This window comes from Denticeps clupeoides, chromosome 3, assembly GCF_900700375.1.
Source record: "Denticeps clupeoides chromosome 3, fDenClu1.1, whole genome shotgun sequence".
NCBI lineage: Eukaryota > Metazoa > Chordata > Actinopteri > Clupeiformes > Denticipitidae > Denticeps > Denticeps clupeoides.
The window spans coordinates 4,844,673-4,870,330 of record NC_041709.1 but is presented as its reverse complement, the minus strand read 5'-3'; the positions used below and the strand labels follow the sequence as shown (position 1 = coordinate 4,870,330).

Sequence of the window (25,658 nt, the reverse complement as noted above, 5' to 3'; positions counted from 1 at the left end):
TTTTTTTTTTTTTTTTTTTTTATTGTGCAGGCAATTTGAAAATTGCTCAAGTCTGTGTGATTAGGTGCCAGGTTCTCCATGTACGCAGGATCGGGTGTGTAAATGGAGGGACGGGCTGGTAATTGAACAGACAGGGCGAGACGCCTGTGGTGTAATTGAGCAGTGGTGGTGGTGGTGATGGTGGGGGGTGCTGGTCCAAATCCAAAGGTCTGGCGACCCCCTGCTGGCCACTCGTATCGGCAGGGGGGCTCGCCGTTCTTTCTCCAGGTCTAATCTACTAAAGATCAGGCACATTTACTACTGTTCTGAGTGGAAGCGCTCCAGCATCAGTCAACCGCCATGCCTTCATCTCGAGTCTTTCACAAGCGGTTCAATACAGTCATCAGAACCGGCTCCCACTGAACACACATCTAATCCCGAGCCAGACCTGATCAATGGCACACAATATTGTAGTCAGTTTTACTGTTCTTCCTGTGTTGCCGTGCAATCTGGATAATGTAAACAACCTGGTTCTGAAACTTTGAATAGCACTTTAAGCCAACTAATAAGCCATATGCCTTTATTAAAATGCAAGACTACCATATACCACAATTAAATTTAAAGACACATTAGAGTGCTATTACGCATGTATGTTAATGAGTAGAAGCAGAATATGAAGGCTCCTGTTCGGTCCAGAGTTGCTGACTATTTTTTCAAGTCACCCTGCAGGCGGCAGTGCTCTCTGAGTCTGCATTAAAGGAAACAGAAAAGAGGATTTTAGATATTTTGGCAGATATTTACCTCTACTTTCCCTTTAGGCAGTATAAGTCACAGCAGATCTTGCTAATTGTCAATACTACTTGTTAATGGTTCATTAGTTCCCATTCGCCTTAAAAAGCCTCTACTGGGTGTAGATCAGGCATGAGATAAAGCAACTGCTTAGTTAGTGCTCATTTATGGTTAATTGACTGGCAGTAAGCAGCACAGCGTACAATGAGCCACTCATGAGGGTGGTCACAGTTGACAGTCACATACCTGACAGCGTTAACCCTAATGAATCCTGAGGCGTCACAGGGGTCGTAGTCTCCCTGTACATCCATACTGAGACAGAGGAGAGAAAACAGAGAGACATTAAGTGTCATAATACAACATATAAAATGTGCAACTACAGTGTGACATGAAGGGCACACATGGACTAAACATAATGACAACAAGCCAGAATATAAACCATTTAAAATATTTAATTTAAAATAAAGTATTCTCTGTCATAATTTCATATTATACTAAACTAAAGTAAAATTATTTGGAATGAAAAACATCTTAAATTGACTGCACAAACCACAGATCTGAAAGGTGTTAAAGGGCTTGCTTGCGGAGAATGTAGATGGTTTCATGAAAATGTGAATTGTGCAGAAGGCATGACTGTGACATTTTCTTTTAGGATCAATGCAGAAAAAGCCACATTACAACTGCGCTAATTACACTGTTTACCAAGCCCATGCAGAGACAAAACTTGAGTTCGTTGTCGATGTGTGAGTCAGACAAACAAGAAAATTCTAATTATTTTTTTATTTTTATTTTTTTTTAAACGAGAGGGATAAAGAACCAGATTGGAAAAAACTAAAACTACAATAAACACAGCGCTATCTTGCATTTTAGACAAGAGATGTTGACATGGTGTTCTGTTTTAGTTTAAAACCCAGGATTCATGTCCAGCAGTCTGAAACAATGTTTAGCGATGGCGGCTTCTGGTCCTGACAATAAATTCATCGCATCTGTTCCTTTTAAGATCTTGTGCTCTTTCCCACTCTGGCTGTCCACCCACCCTAGTCCGGGTCATATCAACCAAGGGGAGAAAAACTATCTTTCTGACTGCTGCCCACATTCTGACTAACTAGCATGAAATGTGCCGTTTCCCCCACTGAATCGCTGTCTTCTCCCATTAATGCCCCAGGATGGAAGAGGAGAAGTCTGTGCATATGGAGGCTCAGCTTTTGGTCAGATCTGAAGTAGCCCTGAGGGCACATGGGGTCAAGGGGCCTGAATGGGCTCAGTGTTCAGCAGCTAAGTGAAGAGGATGAGGGAGAGTGTATGAGAAAGGAAGAAAAGGCAAGAGAGAGAGAGAGAGAGAGAGAGAGAAATGAAACTGAGAACCAGACAGACAAAAGGAGAAAGACCTTGGTGTGACAATCCTGATACATATGAAGGCTTTGTCCTTCTGTTCAATTTACTAAATGAGGGAGGTCAGAGAAAGTGGCAGTAGGGCAACCTGATCAAACAATGTATCAGAGACAACTGTACAACTGAGATATGTACTGCTAAAGGAATAGGAATAAAATATGAAGGCTGATTGTTGCATTACGGGGGACCAGTTGGGCCATCAGAATGGTTTAATTAAAGTGCTGGTGATCTTTCTGCGTGTCTGGCTTGGTAGTGGTCACGGTCCTGAGACAACTATAAAAGACATCATGATTGTGATGAATATTAAGAACAAAGACACCGGATCAAAACTGAGGATTAAGGGACGAGATGGGCATAGAGCAGCAATTGTGACATTGACAGAAGCAGTTTTACATCGTGCAGAACATTAGGGTGCATGAAACATTTCAGACAGCCAAATGGGCTTATCCAATTAGAAATTTAGAAGAAATTATTAAAATGTCTGGGTGGGTACTTGTTTCCTGCTCTCCACAATACATATAACTAGACAGTAGTATTTCATGTTTTAAATGAGTTTTTTCCTGTAAAAAATATTTAATATAACATGAGCAAACACTCCTTTTTTCTCAATAAATCCTGTCTTCATCCACTGTTCTTGTTTCCACCAAAAAAAAGCCTGTGGTCTTTGCCATGGCCACGTTTGCCTGGCACACCAATCAGGAAGAACCCAAACCACATCAGCAACTTGCCTGGTCTTGAAAAAACTTGAGCTAGCCTTGAATAGGCAATAGTATAGGAAAACAGACATGGGGAAAACAAATAGGCATTTTGAACACCGATTTACCTGACAAGCTCTTCATTGTAGAGGGACTTGGGTGACTCACGGCCCAGGATGTAGACCTGACCTTTGAAGACAGAGAGCTGCACCTTGCCTTCCACATTTTCTTGGGATTTGCTGATGCAGTGGCGCACAAACTCACACTCCGGACTGTACCAGAACCCTGTACAACCAAAATGTATTGAAACCAACCATTTGACAAAACTGCAAATGGAATCAACTGGTCAGACTTGTTACTCCATGTGCACTGTATGCAAGTTCCTATATCTTTCCAGACCTAATTTGTAAAATAACTGTGATAATTTGACAACATTACTTGACAACCTGAGCCTTCCATGGCTATATCCTAAAACCCACAAATATTTTTTGCAGCAAAGTTTTTTAATGCAGTTTTAATAAAATCATGGTTATGCCACCCTTATTGGCTTATAATCACTTAATGTAAGTTCTATCTATCTATCTATATTTATGTATATGTGTTTGGGTGTGATTGTGTGTTCCTGTGTGGCAGGTGAAAGCCGTGCGAGTTGGGAAGGCCCTGGAAACCTGCCCTCTGCCACCGTCCCTCTAATGAGTTTAATCTGGGTTTCCCTCCTGCAGCTCCCAGCTTTGTGAGGTGAGGTGGTGAGCCCCTACCATCTCTCCCTCTCTCTTTCTTTCACTATCTCTCTCTCCTGGGCTCCTCAGCTCTCATGTGGCTTTAATTGCAGTGGCTCCATAAGCAGCATCTAATAGGGCCAAATCCTATTATGCAGAAATGGGGGGCAGGCGGTTGCCAGCACAACACAAAGAGATTAGGACACCTGAGCCAGGGGAGGAGAAGGGAAGAGAAACTTTTACACCCGGCAGAAGGTTTGGGGGGGGGCTTAAAAGGCATGTTGGAAAATTGGAAACAGACTTAAAAGGTTTGACTGCTTCTACAGATGGATACATGAATAATTGAATGATTAAATGATTATGGTTTGAATGAATGAATAAATAACAGGTAAATTAATTGATACCATGGTTTTGTTTTTTTGTCACCTTTTCATTTGATGGCTATTCACACATCAAATATTATTTGGTCTTTATACATCATTATGTACCATTGTAGATCAGCTCGGAAAACTTGATGCCAAGTCCCTGCTTTATTCTGCGGACCTCGCGGTCCATGGTGAATGCTTCAATGTCCAGGTGGGCATGATACAGGATGGTTCCTCCTGGTGTCTCATAGATACCTGGAAGAAGGGAAAAATATGATCTGAAAATCTGGCCTCAAACACTTCTAGCCACTCTATATCATGCTTCATCAAATGCATGAAGCCCTATAGGATCAGGGAGGCACCTGACTTGGCTAAATGACAGGGCAGGATCGTTTGGTGGCCAATATCCCTGGTCTGAGCTTCACTAACCCATAATTTCTGCACTGTGCGGAACAGAACAGACGAGGAGAAATGGAGCGGTCACTCAAGTGTATGAGGACAAAGCCATTAGTGGAGGAGATGCTGTATGTATAGGCTCTGCATTTATAATGAATGTGCTAACAGCTAAAGGGCTAAAAATCAACGAGTAATATTCTATAAAGAAATATTTCATTTTTGAATGCACTACCGTCTACAGATGGACAGTTATAGGTATAAAACTTGTGGTATAGTTTTAGGGCATATCACCCAGCCCTAGCTCTAGGTTCTAATCAACTAAAGCAAACCTGGGGGCAAAAAAGCATGAAAAGGAGATGAAGAGGACATTTTTTCCCAACGCAAATCAGGCAAACAGTGATCTTCTAACTCCTAAAAGGTGGCAATTTGACATATAAAGACAACCTTAAGTCTGAATGGATTAAGAAGAAAGGGGAAGGTAAAGAGACAGACTCGGGCAGTTTCCGTTAAGGCTATCTGATAAAACAAGCCCAAACTGCCCCGCAACTCTATCAGCTCTAAGCCACCAAAAGGAACAGCTAGCCTAGATTAGGGACACAAAGGGATGGTGAATTTTAGGTATTAATCTTTTAAACAGGCTATGTGTCTGTAGGCCAGGTTTGTTGAAGGGGTTGCTGGGGGTTAAGGCCGGGATTTAAGTGCTGCTGTGCCGAGCACGTGCCCCCTTTGGGCGTCCACTCATGGCTCACTAAGCCTGCTTGGCATTCCTGGTGCTGCCTGAACAGAAATTAAGTACAGAGAAATGGGTGGATTTAACCACAGGTTTAAACACCTCAAAGCATCGTTCTGGCATCTCAATCTCTCTCTCACACACACCACTAATGATCTCAACCCAAATATTATAATTCAAAAGCAGTCTCTCTCATTTTATTTAATGTTTCTTAAAATTCAGAAATACTTGAATTACGAATAGTTGTCATGGTCCTAGTCCTAATGATCAATAATTCTAAGTCTAAGACATCCTAGTGGCCAGAATGTATTCTTCTTCTGAATCACTTGGCCTTGCACTGGTCTCAGTAAACGCAGTTCTAATATTCAGAGAACGCTGGGCCGCTTCCCAGTGCATGAAGGCTGGAGAGAGAGAACGTACAGATGTAAACACACCACATTTCTAAAGAAATCCATTTCCATGCCTCTCCACCCACTCAACGCGACACACACACACACACACACACTAACAAACATGAGCAATCAACTCTCCCTCAGGTCTTTTCAATCTGTGGTGAAATCATACTGCTGTCACATCAACACACACACACTCGATCATTTGCTGGAATCTTTCTGTTCCAACAGTCCACCTCTCCGCTGGTCTCATCTTTTGTGCGGGCAGCAGAGTGCAGCCAGGTGGGGTGGGGGGGGGTTTCTTCACATTTTCCAATTTGTACCTGCCAGTCAGGAACAGTGACAGTTGTCCCGGCTGAGTCAATTTGCCAATCAGGGGCATCACAGTGTGTGAGGAAGGAAGCATGTGACAGAAATGCCACGCTGCTGGGGGACGTGGAGAGACGGGACCCCACGGAGACGCCACACGCTCGGTGGGTAGGAGAAAAAAAAAGAAGAGAGAGGCAACTGCCTTTTGGATTCAAAGGGGAGAAGCAGCCATCAATTCAACACTGAATGAGGGTGCCAGAGACGAGCACAGGCCACAGGTCTTCAAAGCAGTCAGCTGAGAGAACAAGCGTGCACTCAGACAAACTCACACGCCTGACATACTCGCAACACCAGATGTCAAATGTTCAAATGAAAAGAAGTTCTACATTTGCAATACTTTTTCTTGTCCACCTCTTTCCAGACAACTAGACAAGTTTCAATAAAGATGACCGTGTCCTCGCTGCCTCACGGAGCTGTAATTTTCGGAAATCTCAATTCTACTTTCATTATAATTTCAAAATGGTTTTACTGCATGTATCCATCAATCCACCACCTCAAAAAAAAATGGCCATGGAGATGCGGGGATCTATATATCTATGAAAAATAAGTCCTGGGCTGGTTGCCAATCCACACACAGACACATCTGAGAGGACACAGGATAATATATATGTAAGATATGTAATGAAAATAGGTAATAATGCATGTCAGTGCCTAGCTTTGATGTCTGTACCTGTTTGGCTGTAGAATTGATTCGACTTAATAGAATTTACTTGTAGACTTGTAGAGTGACTTGTAGAATTGACTGACTTAATTGATTTGGAAACCTTTAAAACCTTTAACACCTTTAAACTCTGGATTTAAAGATTACTAGTCATTTAGTCATGATATTTAAGAAGTTCATTTTGGAAAGTCAAATTTAAATGGGGCAGTGTTGGTCTAGCGGTTAAGAAAGTGGCCCTGTAATCAGAAGCTTGCCGGTTTGAATCCTGATCCGCCAAGGTGCCACTGAGGTGGCACTGAGCAAAGCACCGTCCCCACACACTGCGCCCAGGATGCCTGTCATGGCTGCCCACTAAGGGTGATGCTTAAATGCAGAGGACACATTTTGTTGTGTGCACCGTGTCCTGTGCTGCAGTGTTTCACAATGACAATCACTTCACTTTCAAATAAAAACTTGGATTCGTGGAAACCCTGCCGTGCTCTCGCCCTAAACTTATTGCAGGCTTGTGCTGCTAGTACGCATGGTTTCACGCGGGTGATGCAAATTTGTCATTTTTGAAAGGAGCAGATATTTCTGGGGTAGGCTGGTATAATCAAAATCTCTACCGTTGGCCAAATTTATACCGCATACTGTTTAGCTCACACAGTACTACCCTGCATTTTTATTTAAATCATTTTATTTAAATTTGTTGTGCCTTCTGACTTGCACCATGACAAATAGAATACAATAATTTGAAAGAAATCTTTAGACATTAGACAGCCTTTATTTTACACCATTTGTATTTACCATTCAAAATAATTATATTGTGTAAATAAATGGCATATTATACTTTTTTGTGACATGCTAATCACTAAGCTGACCTCAGATTTCGTCAGAAAATATGTTCAAATAAACTGGCCGTTAGAGCTGCCTGACAGTCACTCTCTCCCTGACATTTACTCACCCCTGGACTTCATGCCAATGAAGCGGTTTTCCACAATATCGATCCTGCCCACACCATGCTTTCCTCTGCACAACAATAAAAGGAAGAGTTTATTCAAATGATTACAATCACGCACAGTCGAACACCAACTCATGGAACCGTTTAGTTTTAGGTGGTACGTTGCCCCCTGAAGGAAGCAGTTCTACCTGCAGCCTGCAGCCACATTCAAACTACATTTACCCGATCTCATTGAGGAAGGAGAAGATGTCCAGCGGTGTGTCCTCTGACCTGCCGTCCTTCAGGTGAGTCACTCTGACAGGCACACCTGTGACACAAGGAGACACACAGCTAAACATGAAACACAGGGAATGCAAAAGAGACAGGGCCATTAGTATCCAAACAACCGTGGGGCCGCGAGTTTACAGTAGTTAAAGGGTCTGAAGGCCCCAAGCTTTCCTGGAGGCCTGGGAATGGCTGGGAGTGCTTCAGACAGCACTTTTATGGGAGTTTCGGAGACGGGTCATTAATAAATGCAAAAGCCTTGTTACACTGAAGGCTGTGAAATCACAAGCAAATCCTTTCCTAATTGAATTACACACTCCACATTGAGTCACTGTGCACACCATATCCACAGTATGTGTAAATGGTGAAAGAGATGGCCAGAAGGAAAAAGAAAAGACTGACAATCGTTCCGTTTCAGTTAGCAAACAGGTTAGCAGAAAAATGTCTGAAAAGGAGGGAAATATACATAAAACAAAAACCCACACCCACCACTTAAAAAAGAACACCCAAATTGCCCGATACACCCTCAGCCAACAAAACAAACTCCCATAAATAAATCACTGTCAGTGGCTTGCTTGTCTATGGACTGAAATGGGCATCCCAGAGGCCAGAGGTGGAGGGGGCGCAACTGACTGCGCCTGGATAGGGGGAGGGCTGAGAGGAGGTGGGCCAGCAGAAAGGATGGGGAGGGCGAGAAAGTTCTGAAGAGCAAAGGCTTGTAGAAGAAAAAAAAAAAAAAAAAAAAAAGTGCTGATACTCCTCCATCTATCCATCCCGAGCTTATTAGCATTTAGCATGCTTGCAGTTGCCAATCACGTCCCTAAAAGGCGCGTTTCGGACTGTCTCTGAATGGCGTAAAAGTGTAAGCCCTGTTCAACTGACGCATAAAGGGACTTGACAAATATTTTCAGACAAGGGCTTTTGTCAATCCGACCCCCATTCCCATATATGCTGGCCCCTGCCATGCCGAGGCCAGCCTTGGGCAGCAACAAAGCCTCTGATCCTCACAAATAGTTAATAATTAGATTAAAAGTTCAAATAAATGAAATGAGGGGTGTGAAGACAGAGAGAGAGAGAGGGAAAAAAAACGATTGAACGGAGGGTCCTGGTCTTGTGTTGTATATATGTGTCTCTCTCTCTCTCTAACTGGGCTGTGTGTGTACAGTCCTGCATTCACCAGTCTTTCTTCTCTCCCTTAGAATGCAGAGAACAGTGCAGACAATGGCAAAGCAGACACAGTTGTAGGAAAAATTACTGCTTTACATTTTTCCTCTTTCTTTTTCCACCCCTCCCTTTATATAGAGAGTAAAAACTCCAGAAAGAAAGAAAAAAGGGAGGAGGGAGAAATCACAAGAGGTAAAAGTTTTTTCTCCTGCGTAGTTGAAATTCTTTTTTTTCCCCCCCTCTTTTTTTTTATGGGAATGCTCAGGCCAGTCTAAGAGCGGCTGAGAAAACAGACCCACAGAAAAGAAATAAAACATCCAAGTGCAGGTCTATTGCAGTAGGGTGGGGTGGGCAGGGGGGCCTTTTGTGTTTGCAACTAAACCAGCTTTTCTCATCCACACAAAAATGGAGAGGATGGGGGGGAGAGGTGGTGGCTAAAATATCTATGAATACTGATCACAAATGAGCAAAGATCCAGCACGGGATTAAGGCACACAATGGCACGGCTGTTCAATAAAATCACATTACCAGTTCATTGGCCTCTCCATTGACTGTCCAACACGTTTGCATTTAACATCAATGCACTGCTTTCTATGGGGGACTTTCTATAGCGCAGGCCTTCCATGGAAAACACAATTTGTTTAAAGGTCACCGGGGCATCCTACGAGGACAGCGGTGCATAGTGCGCTAAAGGTAACATGGACGCACAGCTCCCGTACGGCAGAAACAATGCAAACTGGCTCAGGAGCAATTCAAGAGGTAAGAGACTTTTTCAAAAGGCTAATTGCATGAGCAAGGTTTTGGCCTGTACTTAGCTGTGTCCTGTGTTTCAACAATAACACTGGTGCAAGCACATGCTGTATGTCTCGACAGGTTCTCAGACCATGTCTTTGGCATTACCAAAAACCAAAGCAGATCTGGTAGCAATCACGGTAGTGTTAGTGCATTTATTTGTACAAATAAATAAGACATAGGAAACAGTGTTGAAAAGTCTTATTTTCTCTCAACCCTTTAATTTGTGGATCTCAGCAGCATGCAAAAATAAAATACAATCCTATATCTTTATGTTCCTATAAGAGAAGAATGAAATAACCATGAAAAGAGCCACACCTCTGTTGAACTCAATCTCCAGCACATCTGGGTGGTTGGGAGAATCATCTGGGTTCTTGGTCATTAGGTAGAGGTCAGACGGGGCGTGGTTCTGGAAGACACAGGATGTGAATCAGAGTCTCACTGCCATAAGTGGATACATGATAGTTTACTGCTGTCACCTCACTACTTGACCTCTCGGATGTACAGCATAGCATGATGTACTGTTAAAATTTAAAGCACTCAACCTACAGAAAAGTGTCCACACCTGGGCTAGTGAGGTCTTAAAATGCCATCAAGATCTAAGTGAAAAGAGGGCGAGAATGGGGAGAAAAAAAAAAACCCAATGTGCCATTTTCCCCTCTATTTGGTTTCATTTTCCTTGGGCTGCCCTTCACCACAGGGGGTTGGGAGAAAGGGAGATGCAGCTGGAGATGGAGACACCTCCCTCTCCTGCAGAAAAAGAGAGTGTGTCTCTGAGTGTACTGTATATGTCCCCTGAGTCACATACACACACCACCTCAAGAGAAATGGATCAAACCATACAGAGAAACAGTATTAAAGTCCAAAATCAAAGGTGAAATCGGACTGAAATATCCCCTGTCGACTGCAGGCCCCCTTTGGAACCAGAGGTTTATTTCAGGATGTGACTGACATTTATTTTGGAATCGTCTTTATTCAACTTTTGACGGAGCAGAAACCATCATGTCCTTGTGCCAGACAGGCCTTCTTTCCCATTTGGACAGAATTGGCTATGTCGTTCTGCAGATGAAGACCAGAGGACAGTGGCTGTCAAGCTGCAGTGACAACAGCCCCCCCTGCCAATTATACAGCATTAGGCAGAAATGGAAGCCGATGTGTCCTGAACTGAGGCAAATTGCAGGGGAACTATGCAAAATAACCACCGGGCGCATTTAAATGGAAACCTTTACCAGACAAAACATCATCACACCATAACTAATCCCGGCTCACTGGCATCCTGAAAGGACCAATATTCACTTTCCTTTTAACTAAACACAAAAAATTGATTGCTGGATGCATCCATCTTTATTTTCTGCCCGGGTGCCTCAATGTGAGATGAAAACAAAGTGGGGCAAAATGGCCGTCCTTTAAAAGCTATTTCTGATGTGCTCACTGTGTAAGGAAAATAAACGGATGGTTTCTTTGCGCACCAGCTGCTCTGCCATTGTACACGTTCTACATGATTCCTCCATATGATGCCACTGTCCAACAACAAGCCAACATATTTTCCTGACGTTAAAGAACACAGAACATAGTGACTTTTCACTAATGTTGTAGCATTTACATCCTCTGGACTTAAATAAACTGAAATAAACTCATATAAGCAGTCAATGGCTGGATGCACATTATCTGTAATTTGCAAAACAAGAACTAACAATAAGCCCAGAAGACAAACTTTAAGACAGTGGGAGGAGCCTGTAGACATGATTGACATCAATCATGCAATGACCTGGTCACTGCTGGCTGACAGATCTTCAGTGCTCCTTCTCTGTTAGTCTACTGTAGAGATGGACACCAGTAGACAAGATATATAATCATTGTTCTGATGATCTGGTGATTGATTTACTCCCATTGGAGTTCAGTGACTCCACACCAAGGCAGCAAAATGTCCTGATTTTCTCCACCAATTTATTCAGGTTTTCCTTTTATTTTGTCACCCGTCTGCTACTTTCAGACATGCAATGCAGGGACATCATGAGAAATAGATTGGCAAGCCTTGAAAGAGCGGGATGGGAGGATAAAAGCGCCCAGATCAATGAATTTCAAATCCCAGCCCCCCTGCCGGCAGGCCTGGCCCTGCCATCTAACCCCAAAAGAGACGAATAGGTAAAGAATATACAGAGTAGGGCGGAGAGGGAAAAGGCGAGGCAGAGAGTGCATTGGTGACAAATGGGCCGTGAACTGCACCATCACGTCGGTGCGCTGGGCTCACTTTGCACGGCTCCATTCAGCCCCCGTCACCCATAGTGCTGTGCTTTCGGGCGGCTGAAAGCTCTGCCAGAAAGAAGACAGCCCCCGCGTGATCCTAAAGAAGGGGAAATTTCGGTCTCTCCACACGTTAGCTGCCTCATTGCATTTCAATCAAGTCCCACAGTCTAAAGGGGGGGAAAGGTGTGGAGAGCAAAAAAATGACAGAAAAGTGCATGGTAGAGAGAGAGAGAGAGACAGGAACTGACACAGAAGTGCAGCAAGAGAGATGCAAATCACCATTTTCTGATCTGGCCCATCTCTCAAGACACATTCCCTAAACATGCTAAATTGAGATGAAAGAACGTACATGTGATGGCTGGACATTTGCATTTGACACCCCACAGACATTTGGTTAATGTTTTGGTAACAAGGAGCCTTCACTGAACATTCTGTGAATTCCGTGTTACAGAAAGATGCACATTAAGCAGCAGCAGCGAAAACAGAGGAATGCTGTTTTCTCTCCTTCAGTGCTACTCCACAGGAACTAAAAAAACCCCAAAAAACAAACTTTGACACCTGATGACAGCTAAGCACCTTGCACCCCCCCATTACAAGCGGTTGACAAATTAAAGGGTCAAAAAATGAATAAATGTACGGAGAAATAGAACATATATGTGCAGACTGCGTTCTTAAGTGACTGAAGATGCCAACACACACCATGATCAGACTGGCCCTGCAGGTACAGACCATCACCATTTACATTTTTATATTTACAGCATTTATCAGACACCCTTATCCAGAGCGACTTACAATCAGTAGTTACAGGGACAGTCCCCCCCCTGGAGCAACTTAGGGTTAAGTGTCTTGCTCAGGGACACAATGGTAGTAAGTGGGGTTTGAACCTGGGTCTTCTGGTTCATAGGCGAGTGTGTTACCCACTAGGCTACTACACCACCCCATCACCAACTGCACTAAGAATTATAATAATGTAGAGATGCGGTGCATCTACTTCAATTTAGCATCTAAATGATCAAGTATGAAATAGCTGAGCACCAATATGAACGTTATCAAAAATAATGTAATCTATTGCTCACTGATAGAAAGTTCAACACGGTTTTCCCTATGTGATCAATTGTTCATTGAGGCTTTATATGCAATTCCATAGACTAAAGACACATCCCAGCATTTGAGAAAGGAGGTCTTGGGCCCCGGGGGTTTAAACTAAAGGAAACACACATTGCTTCATAATTGAGCCACCCTCATGCCCTACAGGCCAAAACCAGTCAGCACGCCAATAAAGACGCCACTATTGCAGATGAATTTCCTCTCAGAAACTTGTTGAGCACAACATCCACAGGTTTGTGTAGGGTCTGCTCAAAGGCCTCTGTGTTTCCTCCATTGCCCCATTTCCTATTCATGTTTCCGAACCAGGGTGGTCAGCACGTTGGCCTCTGTAATTCAGCGTGGGTTTCTGTCATAATGACTTCTGACTTACTTTGGGCAATGGCCACCAGCATAGAGGGGCCAACAGCAGTGAAGTGGAACATACATAGATCTTCTAAGGTAATGCACAATATTTTTGGAACATATGCACGAAACAATGTGCCTTGTATATAATCTGTGCAGAGAAAACAGGCCATTGTATTACTGCCGTGTTTACCATAAACACAACCTTCTGGCCCGACAGTAACTTGAGACTCAGTGTGCCTGCACCGTGACGACCTTCCTCAGCAGCGTTTTTCTCGAGGGCGAGATGATGCCACTACCTGGCTGGGTCGACTCTTTATTAGACTGCCTTCGGTGCCGTTCCACACTGCTGCTTGCTGTAACGACGGTCATACAACCGACGAGTGTGTTACGACACAATGAACGTCCTAGCAAAAGGTGTAACCCTGGTGATTCTTCATTTGTGTCGACAATGAAACCCTTGTCCACTACAAAAATAAGCGAACACACACACACACACACACACACACACACACACACACACACACACACAGAACCCTGCTTGAGTGCATGAAGGACAGCGCTTCCAGGGGTGGGGAGTGATCTGTATGTTCTGTATTCCGGGTCCTGACTGAAAGAGCGGAGGAATGCTGTACCATCTCTTGCTCCTCCAGACACACCATTCTTACGCAGCATCTGTCTGATGCAGACCTGTCACTGGTGACATTCTGGTGTCACGGTGACACTGTGAAGCGGGTCCCCTCCCATGTTGTGCGCCTGCGGCACTGCGGCGGGAAAACAATGGCCCCCGAAGAGCCGAGGGGACCCAGGAGGGACCCGGCTGGGTCACACCACTTCCAGCCCTTACCCCCTCGCTCCCATGAAATTGGAAATTACCTCGGCCCTCTGAAGACAAGTCACTGTCTGTCTGTAGCCTGGTACTCTCCACCAAGGGTGAGAAAAGCGGAAGAAAAAAAAAGAAAGAGAAAGAGGGAGAAAAGGAGGGATGTGCTTTACGGGTTTTCATTTGTTGAGTGGGGACTGCTGAATTGACCCTTGGCCTTTGGTGATGCATCTAACCCAGTGTGGTAAAATAATTTTCATTGTGACATCCATTTGCATCTATTTAGGCAAGTGCTTTTAGAGGTGTAAAGTTGATTAGTGCAACACACATAATTGCACAGTGAATCAATATTACGTTTATTGTTTTATTGTTTTCCACTAATCTGCTGAACACTTAGTGGTCTGAAAGCCAACAGCAATTTCTAGTCACAAAATCAAAATTGTTTACCTGAACAATATGACTTTAGGGCCATGAGATACAGTTGAAGAGGTGAAAGAGTATGTAAGAAGTTATGTTATAACTAATGTTTTACTTTAATGATGATGTTTCAAATAAGATAACAATGTCAATAAACCAATACTGGGAATCAATAAGACAAACCCCTGTCTGATTAAATTAGAATTAGTATTCAAAATTGCAGGATTTATTCAACCAGATTACAAAATTGCAACACAATGATAAAAATGAGTAAATTTAAATGAGAAAGAACACCTTACCTTTGGATTCTCCAGAATACCAGATTCATAACTGTTAAAGAGGATAACCAATCAGTAACACAAACATTTAAGGTATTTAGAGCATGTGATGCTGAGTTTATGGATCTATTAAAATGCTTATAATCTGGATTTGTGAACAACCTGATGTGCATTAGGTTGGCATCCATACTCCAGGGAGCCTTAGGAGTGACCGGGACAGGGATGCCATGTTTCTGTAAATGAGACAGATCACAGACACTGAGATTTAGGCAAAATAGAAAAAAAAGTGTATGAATGTTTTGAAAATAATCAGATAAGATAGAATATTATATAATATACACACACACACACACACACACTTGCTGTTGTGATTTTATAATGTTTTAGCACATGTGTTAGATACATATAGCTCTAATACAATAATTTAATTCCTGAGATTATTTGAATTATCTGAATGTATTAGAAATTAATACAGCAAACACTGCATTCATGTACTTTTAACTTGCGATTCATGCGACAACAGCTCCCTCTAGTGAATGAATGTAATAAGAGAATAGAATAGAACAAAATAGAAGACAATAATGATTGTTTAAAGAAACCCAATAAATGTTTTTGAAATTATTAAATCAATTATAAAACAGAATGAATAAAACTGTATGAGTCAGTTTGTGTACAATAGCAGGGAACAATGGTGTCACCTCAGCATACTGCATCAGGTCCTTCCGGCCCTTAAAGCGAGTGTAGAACTCTGGGATCCTCCATGGAGAAATAATCTAAAAAATTACAAGACTGTTGGTTGACCATGTCACTGATTCAATATAAATTTAAAAAAGACAACACCACAAAAACAGGTAAAACAGGTACCGAACAATACCTACTTTCACTTCAGGATACAGGGCATAGCAGGTCAGCTCAAATCGGATTTGATCATTACCCTTGAGGAAAATAAGAAAAGTGTTTCCTACAGCGCATTCATATTGTTGACAGGTTTTCAGGCTGCATTTATCACGTAAGGATTCAAAAACACAGATTTATGTACTAAAAACAGCCTTTATGGATTCCATAAAATGTAAATGAATTTTTTTACAATGAAAATTGTCATTCTTTACTAACAAACAAAGAAACACGTAAGTAAATAACTAAATAAAAATAATAATAATTGATTACATCCAGATTTCATATTAAATTTACATTTGTCTCCACCTAGTGGAGTCTCCACCTAGTGGAGCATGCTTCCTGACGTTTAAGGCAACAGTAAAATATCATGACAAGCTGCTGAAGTATAAAGTATAGTGCGCTCCACTATTATTGGCATCCCTTGTACAAAAAAAACACTGTTTGAAGTACCTTTAGCTTATTATGAGGAAAATGACAAATAACATAAAAAAGCTAGACAGTAGCTATTTTTCATAACCAGTTCCTGAAACAGCAACACACCTCTCCCTCAACTGGATTTTCTTTTAAGGAATTTAGTTCACCGTTTCCTCATATTTGTGTCCCGGAATCCGGACTTCCTTGATTTAAACTCGTAACATCTTTTATTCTCAAGCCTACTTAAAAAGTGCCCACTTTCAATTTAGTTACACATAAACTGCAAAAAATTGTGTCAGATTTTTTCCAGTGTAAGATGATGGGTGCCAATTGATGTGCAAGTAATGTCGCGGTCATGAAGAACAAGTACAGACAAAAGTAAAGAATTTCCAGAGTGGCATGTGTCATGTTTGGTAACATTTATAGAACATGTTCACACTTGACTACAAACCTATGAATGAAAAAGAGACAGAATCTTTCGATTGTTCAACGCGCAAGGTTTTACCTTTCCGGTGGCTCCATGGGAAACATACTGCGCCCCTTCCTGCTTGGCGATTTGAACCTGCCTGCGTGCAATGCAGGGTCGAGCTATGGAGGTACCCAGAAGGTAGCGGTCCTCATAGATGGCATTTGCCTGAACAGAAGGCCAGATAAACTCCTCCACAAACTCTGCCCGCAGGTCCTCAATAAAAACCTGAAAGCAGAGATCAACAAATTTACATTCTTTTCTCGTGCTGTAAGCAAGGCAAGAGCTTGTAATATTTAATGTAATGTATAAAAGTGTCATTACCCATTGTAGGTTTGATCAAATTCCATACAGGAATTTTTTGTACCATATTGTACTACAAATACAAATATTTGTATTTGTAGTACAAAAATCAAGTACAAACATGGTACTAAACATGGTGCACACATTTTAAAGTGACAATATGAAGATGTGTTTTGCGTACACAGTGTGGTTAATCTACAGCTCTGGGTGCAAAAGCCTTCCAATTATCTTAACAGATGTGATTGAAGTTCAAGTTTAAGTTTATTGTCATTTCAGCTACATACATGTTAGACAGTACATAGTGAAACAAAACGGAACCTGGTGCTACCCGTAACATTTAAACAAAGTTACCTACTGACAAACCAGCTAGATAAAGTGAAACATGGGACGCTGGCAGTGCAAGACAAGCAGTGCAAGATTAATAGAATAACAGCGCTAAAACCAGTAAACCATGAGGTGCAGAATAACAATGTGCAAATGTTGCTGTAATAGAAATGTAATAGCGATATGTTCTGAACATATGAGGTAGAGCGTGCGTTTGTCAGTTCTGAGTGGAAAGTCCCTGACAGTTCAGGTGTCTGATGGCCTGTGGGATGAAGCTGTTGCATAATCTGGCAGTGAGCGCCCGAATGCTTCGGTACATTTTTTTCCTAAACGGTAAGAGGGTAAAGTGTGCATGTGAGGAGAAAATAAGTTACAGCATAATGAAAAAACAAATACTGATTAATCTCACCTTCTTTGCGCCAAGACTTTCAGCCTTCTTCTGAGCAGCCTCAAAATCCTCACTCTGTCCAATATTGGCCTATCGCAAAGAACAGAGACATTTTTTCAGTTTTTCCCCTCATTCCTTGATGAGACTTTTAAATAGTGAATTTGTGAAATGTACTACTGTTCCAAACAGAAGCCCATTAAAGATTAATTTATTAAACAAAGATGTCACAGCAAGATTGAATTTGGTGGCAGTTTCATTTAATTCTAGCCACTGGGCTGCATTTCTTCGACCCAAACCAGCAGGACGCAGACTCAAAATGACCCGAATGTCCCTCAGATGTAAATGCATTTAGCACTAGTACTGGGGTAAATCTTAGCTAACCGTTCATTCTTGTCATATAGATGATTAACCATTTTAATATGTACTGTATAAGATTTTAGTCAATGGGGCAGTGGTGGCCTAGTGGTTAAGGAAGCGGCCCTGTAATCAGAAGGTTGCTGGTTCGAATCCCGATCTGCCAAGGTACCACTGAGGTGCCACTGAGCAAAGCACCGTCCCCACACACTGCTCCCTGGGCGCTTGTCATGGCTGCCCACTGCTCACTCAGGGTGATGGGTTAAATGCAGAGGACAAATTTCACTGTGTGCTGTGCTGCTGTGTATCACGTGCGACAATCACTTCACTTTCACTTTCAACTGTCTCAACAATTAGAAGCTGCTCCTACAATGATTTGGATTTATCCTATGATGGTGTGTTTATGTTATGTATAAGGCTACATATCATGGAAATCCTATTTGAGATACAAGCTGGTATGGCATGGTTTTCATAGTGGTCCACACTGAGCCCTCCCTCATTTTGTAATTTGAAATCCAGTAAAGTTAGTTTCAAAATATTGGCAGACCAGTAGTAAGACATGAAATTAGGTAGGTTCAGCCTGCCTGCTGATTTATGTAGTTCTAAGTATGCCTTTCTTACATGCAGGCTGGACTTAATTTATACAAATTCAGCTATGCAATTATTATTATTATTATTATTATTATTATTATTATTATTATATTTGTAAACCAGCTTTTGTATACCGGGACCATTTGGAAAAAGTATTAAAAAACAAGGCAGAACAAACATCATAATAATTTAGATCCTGCCTGCTAAAGAAAGCTATGTTTCTAATGCAACACGTCAACGTTTTTTTTTTTCTTTCGCTTTTATATTGGGGTCTTAGTGGTCCCCTAACACCGTATCTGAAGTCTTTTTCCAAAATTCAGCCTTGGTGCAGAATTATAGCCACTTTAGCCTAGTCCCACAATGACCTTTCCCCAGGATGCGCCGTTTAGGTGTGTGTAACTTTTCAGTGGAGTTTTAGGAGAGGGGTGGGGAATTCTCTGGGTGGACAAAGCATTAGAAACAGGAGGTAACCTTTCCCCTTATGACGACATAAGGGGAGACATTCCAGCCCATCTGACCTGCCACTCTCTGAACGGTGAAGCAGAATGGCCAAAGAACTCTTCACACATTTTGCCATTTCTAGCCACTGCAGGAACATAAGCAGGCTAAGAGACCTCGTATTAATGTAAAATTATCTCACAAAGTAACATTTTCATAATAGGGCACCTTCAAATTACATCTTTTACTCAAGTCCTGAATAGGCTTTGTCTTTTCCTGTTGACGTGTGAGAGGCTGTATCGACATCGTTCTACGTTTCTTGTTGTAGCTAAAGACATTGCAATGAAAGTTATATTCCGACTAGTGTCAAAAGGAACCTTGGATGCAGGCATCTAAATATAAATTATTTCATCCCAAGTCTGCATGTTTCCAGCAGTCACTTTATTAATAATTACTGCCATTCAGATAAAGGAGAGGAGGAGCCTTCTCAGCCTTTTTACAACCGAAGCTTCAGTGTAAATCTGGAGGATCATCTGGAGTATCTTCTTCTTCAGTGTTAGGCAGAAAGCAATGCATGATGGTCTACATCAAGCCATGCTGCATACAGTTTCTGAATAATTGTCTTCATGACTGCATCATGCATCATGACTATCATCTATTTATCATGGAGATTTCAGACAGGACTATATAGTAAAGGATAATTTTTACTCTAACTTAAGTAAGTATTTTTATTAGTACTTTTACTTCCACTTATGTCATTTAAAAAAAAAAAAAAAAGACTTATTTAAGGTACTGTCTCTGGCCATTGCGTCTACATTTCCTCATCACGTGATGAAGATCATGTAATTGCCAGGAGGTGGAATTCATTTGGCCGAGCTCCTCTCCTATTCACCCACCCAGCAGCGAGGTGACACCTCACCCAAGCGAGGGGGGAGAAAAATGCACGGTTAGCACATCCCTGCTGCCTTGTCTATACAACGCAGTCCAGCTAATCCAACTTGGTCGAGGTCTGACCCCGGAGACAAAGGAGACCTGTCTCTCCTAATCATGGGGCCACAAAATGCAAGTGTGCGGCGAATTCTTACCAGATACGCAACAACGTCGTAGCCTTGCTCCTTAAGCCACACCAGGATGCATGATGTGTCCAGACCTCCACTGTAAGCCAAGACCACGGTGCCTTTAGACATTCTTCTCAGGTCGGCTTTGTGTCAGACTGAGCGTTTTAAACCCTGAGGACGGAACATGGTGAAGGTACTGTGAAGATACGTGGAAAGCGTCGATCAGATCCAACGACCTGTTGCACGCCTCGCACGCCAGTGACAGCTGCAGCAGCTGCAAAACACCGACGCAGCAAGTTCTTCGCAACTACACAGTAACTCGCGAAGCTATGATGTAAACCAAGAAAAAGAAAAAAAAACGAAAATAGGCGTGAAACACGTATTTCTGTGAGGGCAGCAAAGATGCTTCGCTACAACCCCTATATACAACATCAGCAATAGCAACGTGGGACAAACGCACAGAGTGTCGTGATTTACGATATTAACATGTGCAACGCGTGAATGACGTCGGCGTGAGGATCAACGAAAGCCCAGCAAAACCCCACAAAAAAAAGCGGGCAAAAAAAAAAAAACAATACAATACAATAAAAAAGCCGACAGCACGAAGACCTACTTCGATCCGCCGCGTGTCGAGCAGCTCGCCGAGCGATATGCGGGTTCCCCTCGGCAAGCCAAAGAACTACACGGGCAGCGCGGACCAATCACAGCTGTCCGTGCACTCTTTTTAGATGTACTGAATCGTAAGAATCGGTTCACCAAAAGGATTCGTTCAAATGATTCGTTCGTCGTGGGAGGAACCGGTTGAAAGTGAAGTGATTGTCACGTGTGATACATGTGTGATGGTGTTTATAAGAACACCAAACTTGGAATACTTGTTGCTACTGTGGTCCTTTAACATGCACCTTTGCAACATAAACTCGTTTCAAAATTATGGTGTTTTAAGTGTCCTGTCCTATTGTATGCTATTTAAATGGTCTACTCGCTAAATTGGGCTCGGTGAGTGATCTGTTCACTGAACGTGTACCCCACGGTATATTCAGAAAAGGATTCACACTGAACATGCAAGGTTCTCTTGCACATTGTCACAATTAACACATTTTCTCATACTGTGGATCTTATACACTATTAGTTGCATGCTGTGTTACATTAGTCACATACTCACCTTATGTGAGTTGCTGCTGTGGCAATTTAGCGGAGTTTTTTTGTTGTTGTTTGTTTTCTCCGGGGTACACTTGAACACGGGGTGGTGGTAGCCTATGAACCAGAAGACCCAGGTTCAAACCCAACTTACTATCACTGTGACCCTGAGTAAGACACTTCATCCTAAGTGTCTCCAGGGGGGGACTGTCCCTGAATGTAAGTCACTCTGAATAAGGGCACCTGATAAATTATGTAAATGTAAACACAACACATCAGGACATGCCACCACACAATTTGTGGCTGCTACGCTGGTCATTACGCTGGTCAGTACGCTGGTCAGTACAGGCCAAAAGTTTGGACACACCTTCTCATTCAATGTGTTTTCTTTATCTTCATGACCATTTACATTGGTTGATTCTCACTGAAGGCATCAAAACTATGAATGAACACATGTGGAGTTATGTACTTAACAACCGGACCTGAACCCAATGGAGATGATTTGGGGTGAGCTGCACTGCAGAGTGAAGGCAAAGGGGCCAACAAGTGCTAAACACCTCTGGGAACTCCTTCAAGACTGTTGGAAAACCATTTCAGGTGACAACCTCTTGAAGCTCATCAAGAGAATGGCAAGAATTTCGACCCATTTGCCATGAACGTGAAAAGTGCTCCTGTACAGATTCAGCTGCAGTGTAAAGATTGCGCTCGGCAAGGAAACTGAAGCACTTCATTATGGGATCTGTAGTTAGGCTGCGAGTTTGACGCCTCTGCATTAGAGCTTGCTGACGTTTATAATACTTTTTACTAGCCTTATACTTCTTTTGTTCTATTCAATTTTACCTATTTCTTTAGCTACGCACCGTTAAAACAGAGTGATTCTGATGTATTTCACTGCGTGTTGTATAAAGTAAATATGTGAATAAATATTTTTGCTGCTTTGGTCTGTACTAACCGTTGTAAACTCCAAACCAGATCCCATTGGATTTGCTTTCTTAAGTAAGGCATGTTGATTGCAGTTGTCAGTGAGGCTTTTTTTTTTTGCTAATTTGGTGTGAAATTCAATGTTTATAAGAACACCAAACTTGGAATACTTGGAATACAAACTTGGCAATATTTGGTTATGTTTGCAATATTTGCAATACTGCGGTCTGTAGCAGTCGGAAAAGCATTTCACTGCATATCATACCGTGTATGACTATGTATGTGACAAATAAAATTCGAATTTGAATACTTGAATAGTTTAAAGTACAGTTATTTTCATGAAGATAAAGCGGAACATACTTTCATTTTGAGATTATATCACTGTAATAATTAATTCAAGCATGTTGTTGGTCAATTGGTCAATTGTCATTCTCTTCGCATTAATGTCAGTCTAACATTTTAAGTCTGTTTATCTGGAAACTAAATCTGTTAAAACGCCGGAGAAAGGCTCAGGGGAAAATGATTCAGGAGAGTGTTTGTTCATTCGCTGTCCCACCCTCCCTCCGTCCCTACCGCCAGCCGGGGCTACTGACATCTCAACTGAACTGAGGAATGAACGAATCACTCAAGGAAGTGGTTCGGTTCCGTACGTTAACCTTAAAAGATTCGTTCTTTCGAACGACACAACACTAATGTGCACGACTCCACCGAACAACTTTTTAATTTTTGAACCTAACGGAACTCCAAAGTGTTCCAAATTGAATAAATGAATACGATATAATGAAATAAATAACCATGTGAATAAATGAGAGAATGATATATAGTAGCAACATAAAATGGTTACATAATTAAACACATTTTGATATACAACTCCTTATTCGCAGCTCCCTATTCGAACTGTCTGTTCCACCTTATATAATGCTCCTTTTTCATGAAAATATCCAAGCTCATCATAAATCTATGTGCACATGAGCATAGTTCCCAGATAGATCTTACAGTAACAAATGTTTTGCCAGAATAGTATTAGTTAATAGTTTGTCTACACATCCTATTTTACCCTTAAAGAGTGGGTTTTCAGTAGCCCAGAGCTTTCAAACTGTGTTTTTTTTTTTGTAAGTAAATGCAATTAATATAATGCAGTTCCCATGTGACATTTTCAGTGAAAACAGTGTTTGGCCACACAGGCAACACTTGATACCATTTCTAATAGTTGTGAATTTTTGAGAGATCATCGCCATATCCAGATTTAAAACGTTAAGCCTCGCTGAACTTCACCCCCTAGAGGCGCAATACGGGTATTTAAGGTGGACCCGACAATTCGACCAAAGAACTTGCTTCATCGTCGTGTTTCATTTTTAGATGGGCCTCCAGCCCGTTAGAGAATGTCCTGCTGCTGACTCTTCATCAATCAGAGGAACCCAGCAGACCGGGCCAAGCTCCTGTGGTCCTTTTTATCATTTCCTTTATAATACTTATACACATGTGACGTTTGTGAAAGTGAAGTGATTGTCACACGTTTGGTACATGTACTGTGGTGGAACTGACGTTATATGAGCCAATTTAATAGAGAAAAACGGCAGCAGCAGTGTGAGATCCTCTTTCTTCCTGACGGGACACTGCAGTAAAGTTAGTTTCAGGTATTGGTATATTCACCATAAGCACAAAGAATTCTGTTTTTAACTTTCAACAGCTTTCACATTAAGTGATCCTGTGACCCAAAACCAACGTAGAACTGTGCTGCTGTAAGGGACTAGTCAGACACACCTCGGTTCTAGTAGGTTATCTGCACCCCTGATTTTATATTAACATAATAATAATAAAACACATAGAAAAAGGATCTGTCTTTCAATAGCTTCAACACACAATGACTCTGTGACCCAAAACAAATGTAGAAGGGACTTGTTAGACAAGGGACTTGTTAGACACACCTCAATTTTTTCCATACACCCCTGATTTTATTTCAATATTTCAAATGACATTCAAATACTTAAGAGACAGTTGTGGTATTGTGATGGGGGATACTAACGAATTCTGCTCCATAAAGCATACATCCATCTTTCAATGTTAGGATGTATACCAACAATTCAATCGACTGAGGTCACAGGGTTAGTTTGTGTTGAAGCTATTGAAAAGCAGCAAAATTCCTAATTGGTTTTGGTTCACAGAGTCACTTTGTGTTGAAGCTGTCAAAAAAGGAGAATGTTTTATTTTTTATATTAATATAAACTCATGTGTGCAGAAACCCCTCAAAATTGAGATGTGTCTGACTAGTCAGACTAGTCAGCAGCACAGTTTTACATTGGTTTGGGGTCACAGAGTCACTTCGTGCTAAAGCTATTGAAAAGCAGCACAGTTATACAATAATTTGCCCCCATCCCCATTAATAAAAGGGGGAAGCCATTGAAATTTAAAAACAGAAGTATTTGTGCTTATAGTGAATATAAGCACAAACAGACCACGCGTGACATCTGGTCCACAGCGCGTGGTCTGTTGTGGCAGACGGCTGGTCTGACCCACCGTTTCTCCTCCCACGTCAAAACAGCATCGTCAGGACAGGTGAGGACAGGACAGGTGTTGTGAGGACAAGACAGGACAGGACAGGTGAGGTGAGGACAGGACATGTGAGGTGAGGACAAGACAGGACAGCTGAGGACAAGACAGGTGATGTGAGTACAGGACAGGTGAGTTGAGGACAGGACAGGTGAGGTGAGGACAGGACAGGACAGGAGAGGCAAGGACAGGACAGGTGAGGTGAGGTGAGTTGAGAACAGAACAGAACAGAGCAGAACAGGACAGGTGAGGCGAGGATAGGACAGGTGAAGTGAGGTGAGGACAGGACAGGACAGGTGAAGTGAGGTGAGGACAGGACAGGTGAGGTGAGGTGTCTGTCTCCAAATTATTTGGAAGCGCATAATGAGCTGTTTGAAAATGGATTTTTGTGCAGTTTATTTGCATGTTAATGGTCCAGTTAATGCTGTGACATTCTTGAATCATTTTTATCACCCTCACTGATGTCCACAGCCAAGTGAGGAACGAGGTCCTCACATACTTTGGAGAACAGAGCCTTGCCAAGGAAGAAAATAATTTACTGTGTTTTTTTTTTTCAATAAGTGGCGCTTAAGGAGCTTTCAGCTTAACAAAGTCAAGGTGCTCATTAGTGAACGATGAAGATATATATTGTACATTGATAAATAATCCCAAAATGACCATGATGTTAATATCCATGATGACACTGTGTCAACTTCAGACCACAAGTCCAAAAGGCTACCCTATCAAAGAGTTTACATAGTTTAAAAGCATCTGCTCCCATAGTGGTTGACTCATTAAGAAGTTCTTCCATGATACTGTAGCTCTGATTATCTCAGTTTCAGTGCTAAGCACCACTGTTCTGCTACACTTTACACCTAAACTTTATACAGAAGATGTGTTATTTGTACTGTGATTAGCCCAGCCTATATTGCATGACTTCATGCATGTTCATACTACCTCACATACCCAGCAATCTT

The 25,658-nt window shown here is 42.0% G+C and overlaps 1 protein-coding gene across 2 annotated transcripts; it reads right to left on the bottom strand.

The window, feature by feature from the left end:
* Nucleotides 1-542: 542 nt before the first annotated feature.
* On the bottom strand, nt 543-20,778 carry ass1 (argininosuccinate synthase 1). 2 transcript variants are annotated; one of them, XM_028973078.1, is made up of 15 exons: nt 20,708-20,778; nt 20,122-20,265; nt 17,675-17,743; nt 16,678-16,866; nt 15,740-15,796; nt 15,560-15,634; nt 15,024-15,094; nt 14,883-14,913; nt 9,966-10,056; nt 7,650-7,734; nt 7,431-7,495; nt 4,063-4,194; nt 2,984-3,140; nt 1,015-1,080; nt 543-727 (listed from the first exon to the last, which is right to left on the bottom strand). In XM_028973078.1, exons 2-15 carry the CDS (start codon nt 20,221-20,223, stop codon nt 685-687), a joined length of 1,233 nt encoding a protein of 410 aa, XP_028828911.1. In that variant the 5' UTR covers nt 20,224-20,265; nt 20,708-20,778; the 3' UTR covers nt 543-684. The 2 variants fall into 2 exon arrangements, with proteins under 2 accessions (XP_028828911.1, XP_028828912.1); XM_028973079.1 differs by having other exon boundaries at nt 20,122-20,290; nt 20,708-20,735.
* Between the last annotated feature and the right edge of the window lie 4,880 nt (nt 20,779-25,658).

Excerpts from the sequence above, each read along its gene's own strand:
- ass1 (XM_028973078.1), bottom strand. The coding sequence starts at position 20,223 with ATGTCTAAAGGCACCGTGGTCTTGGCTTACAGTGGAGGTCTGGACACA. Across the intron at positions 17,744-20,121 it reads ACGACGTTGTTGCGTATCTG|GCCAATATTGGACAGAGTGA; the intron begins GTAAGAATTCGC and ends TCTTTGCGATAG. Across the intron at positions 1,081-2,983 it reads TACAATGAAGAGCTTGTCAG|TATGGATGTACAGGGAGACT; the intron begins GTAAATCGGTGT and ends CCTCTGTCTCAG.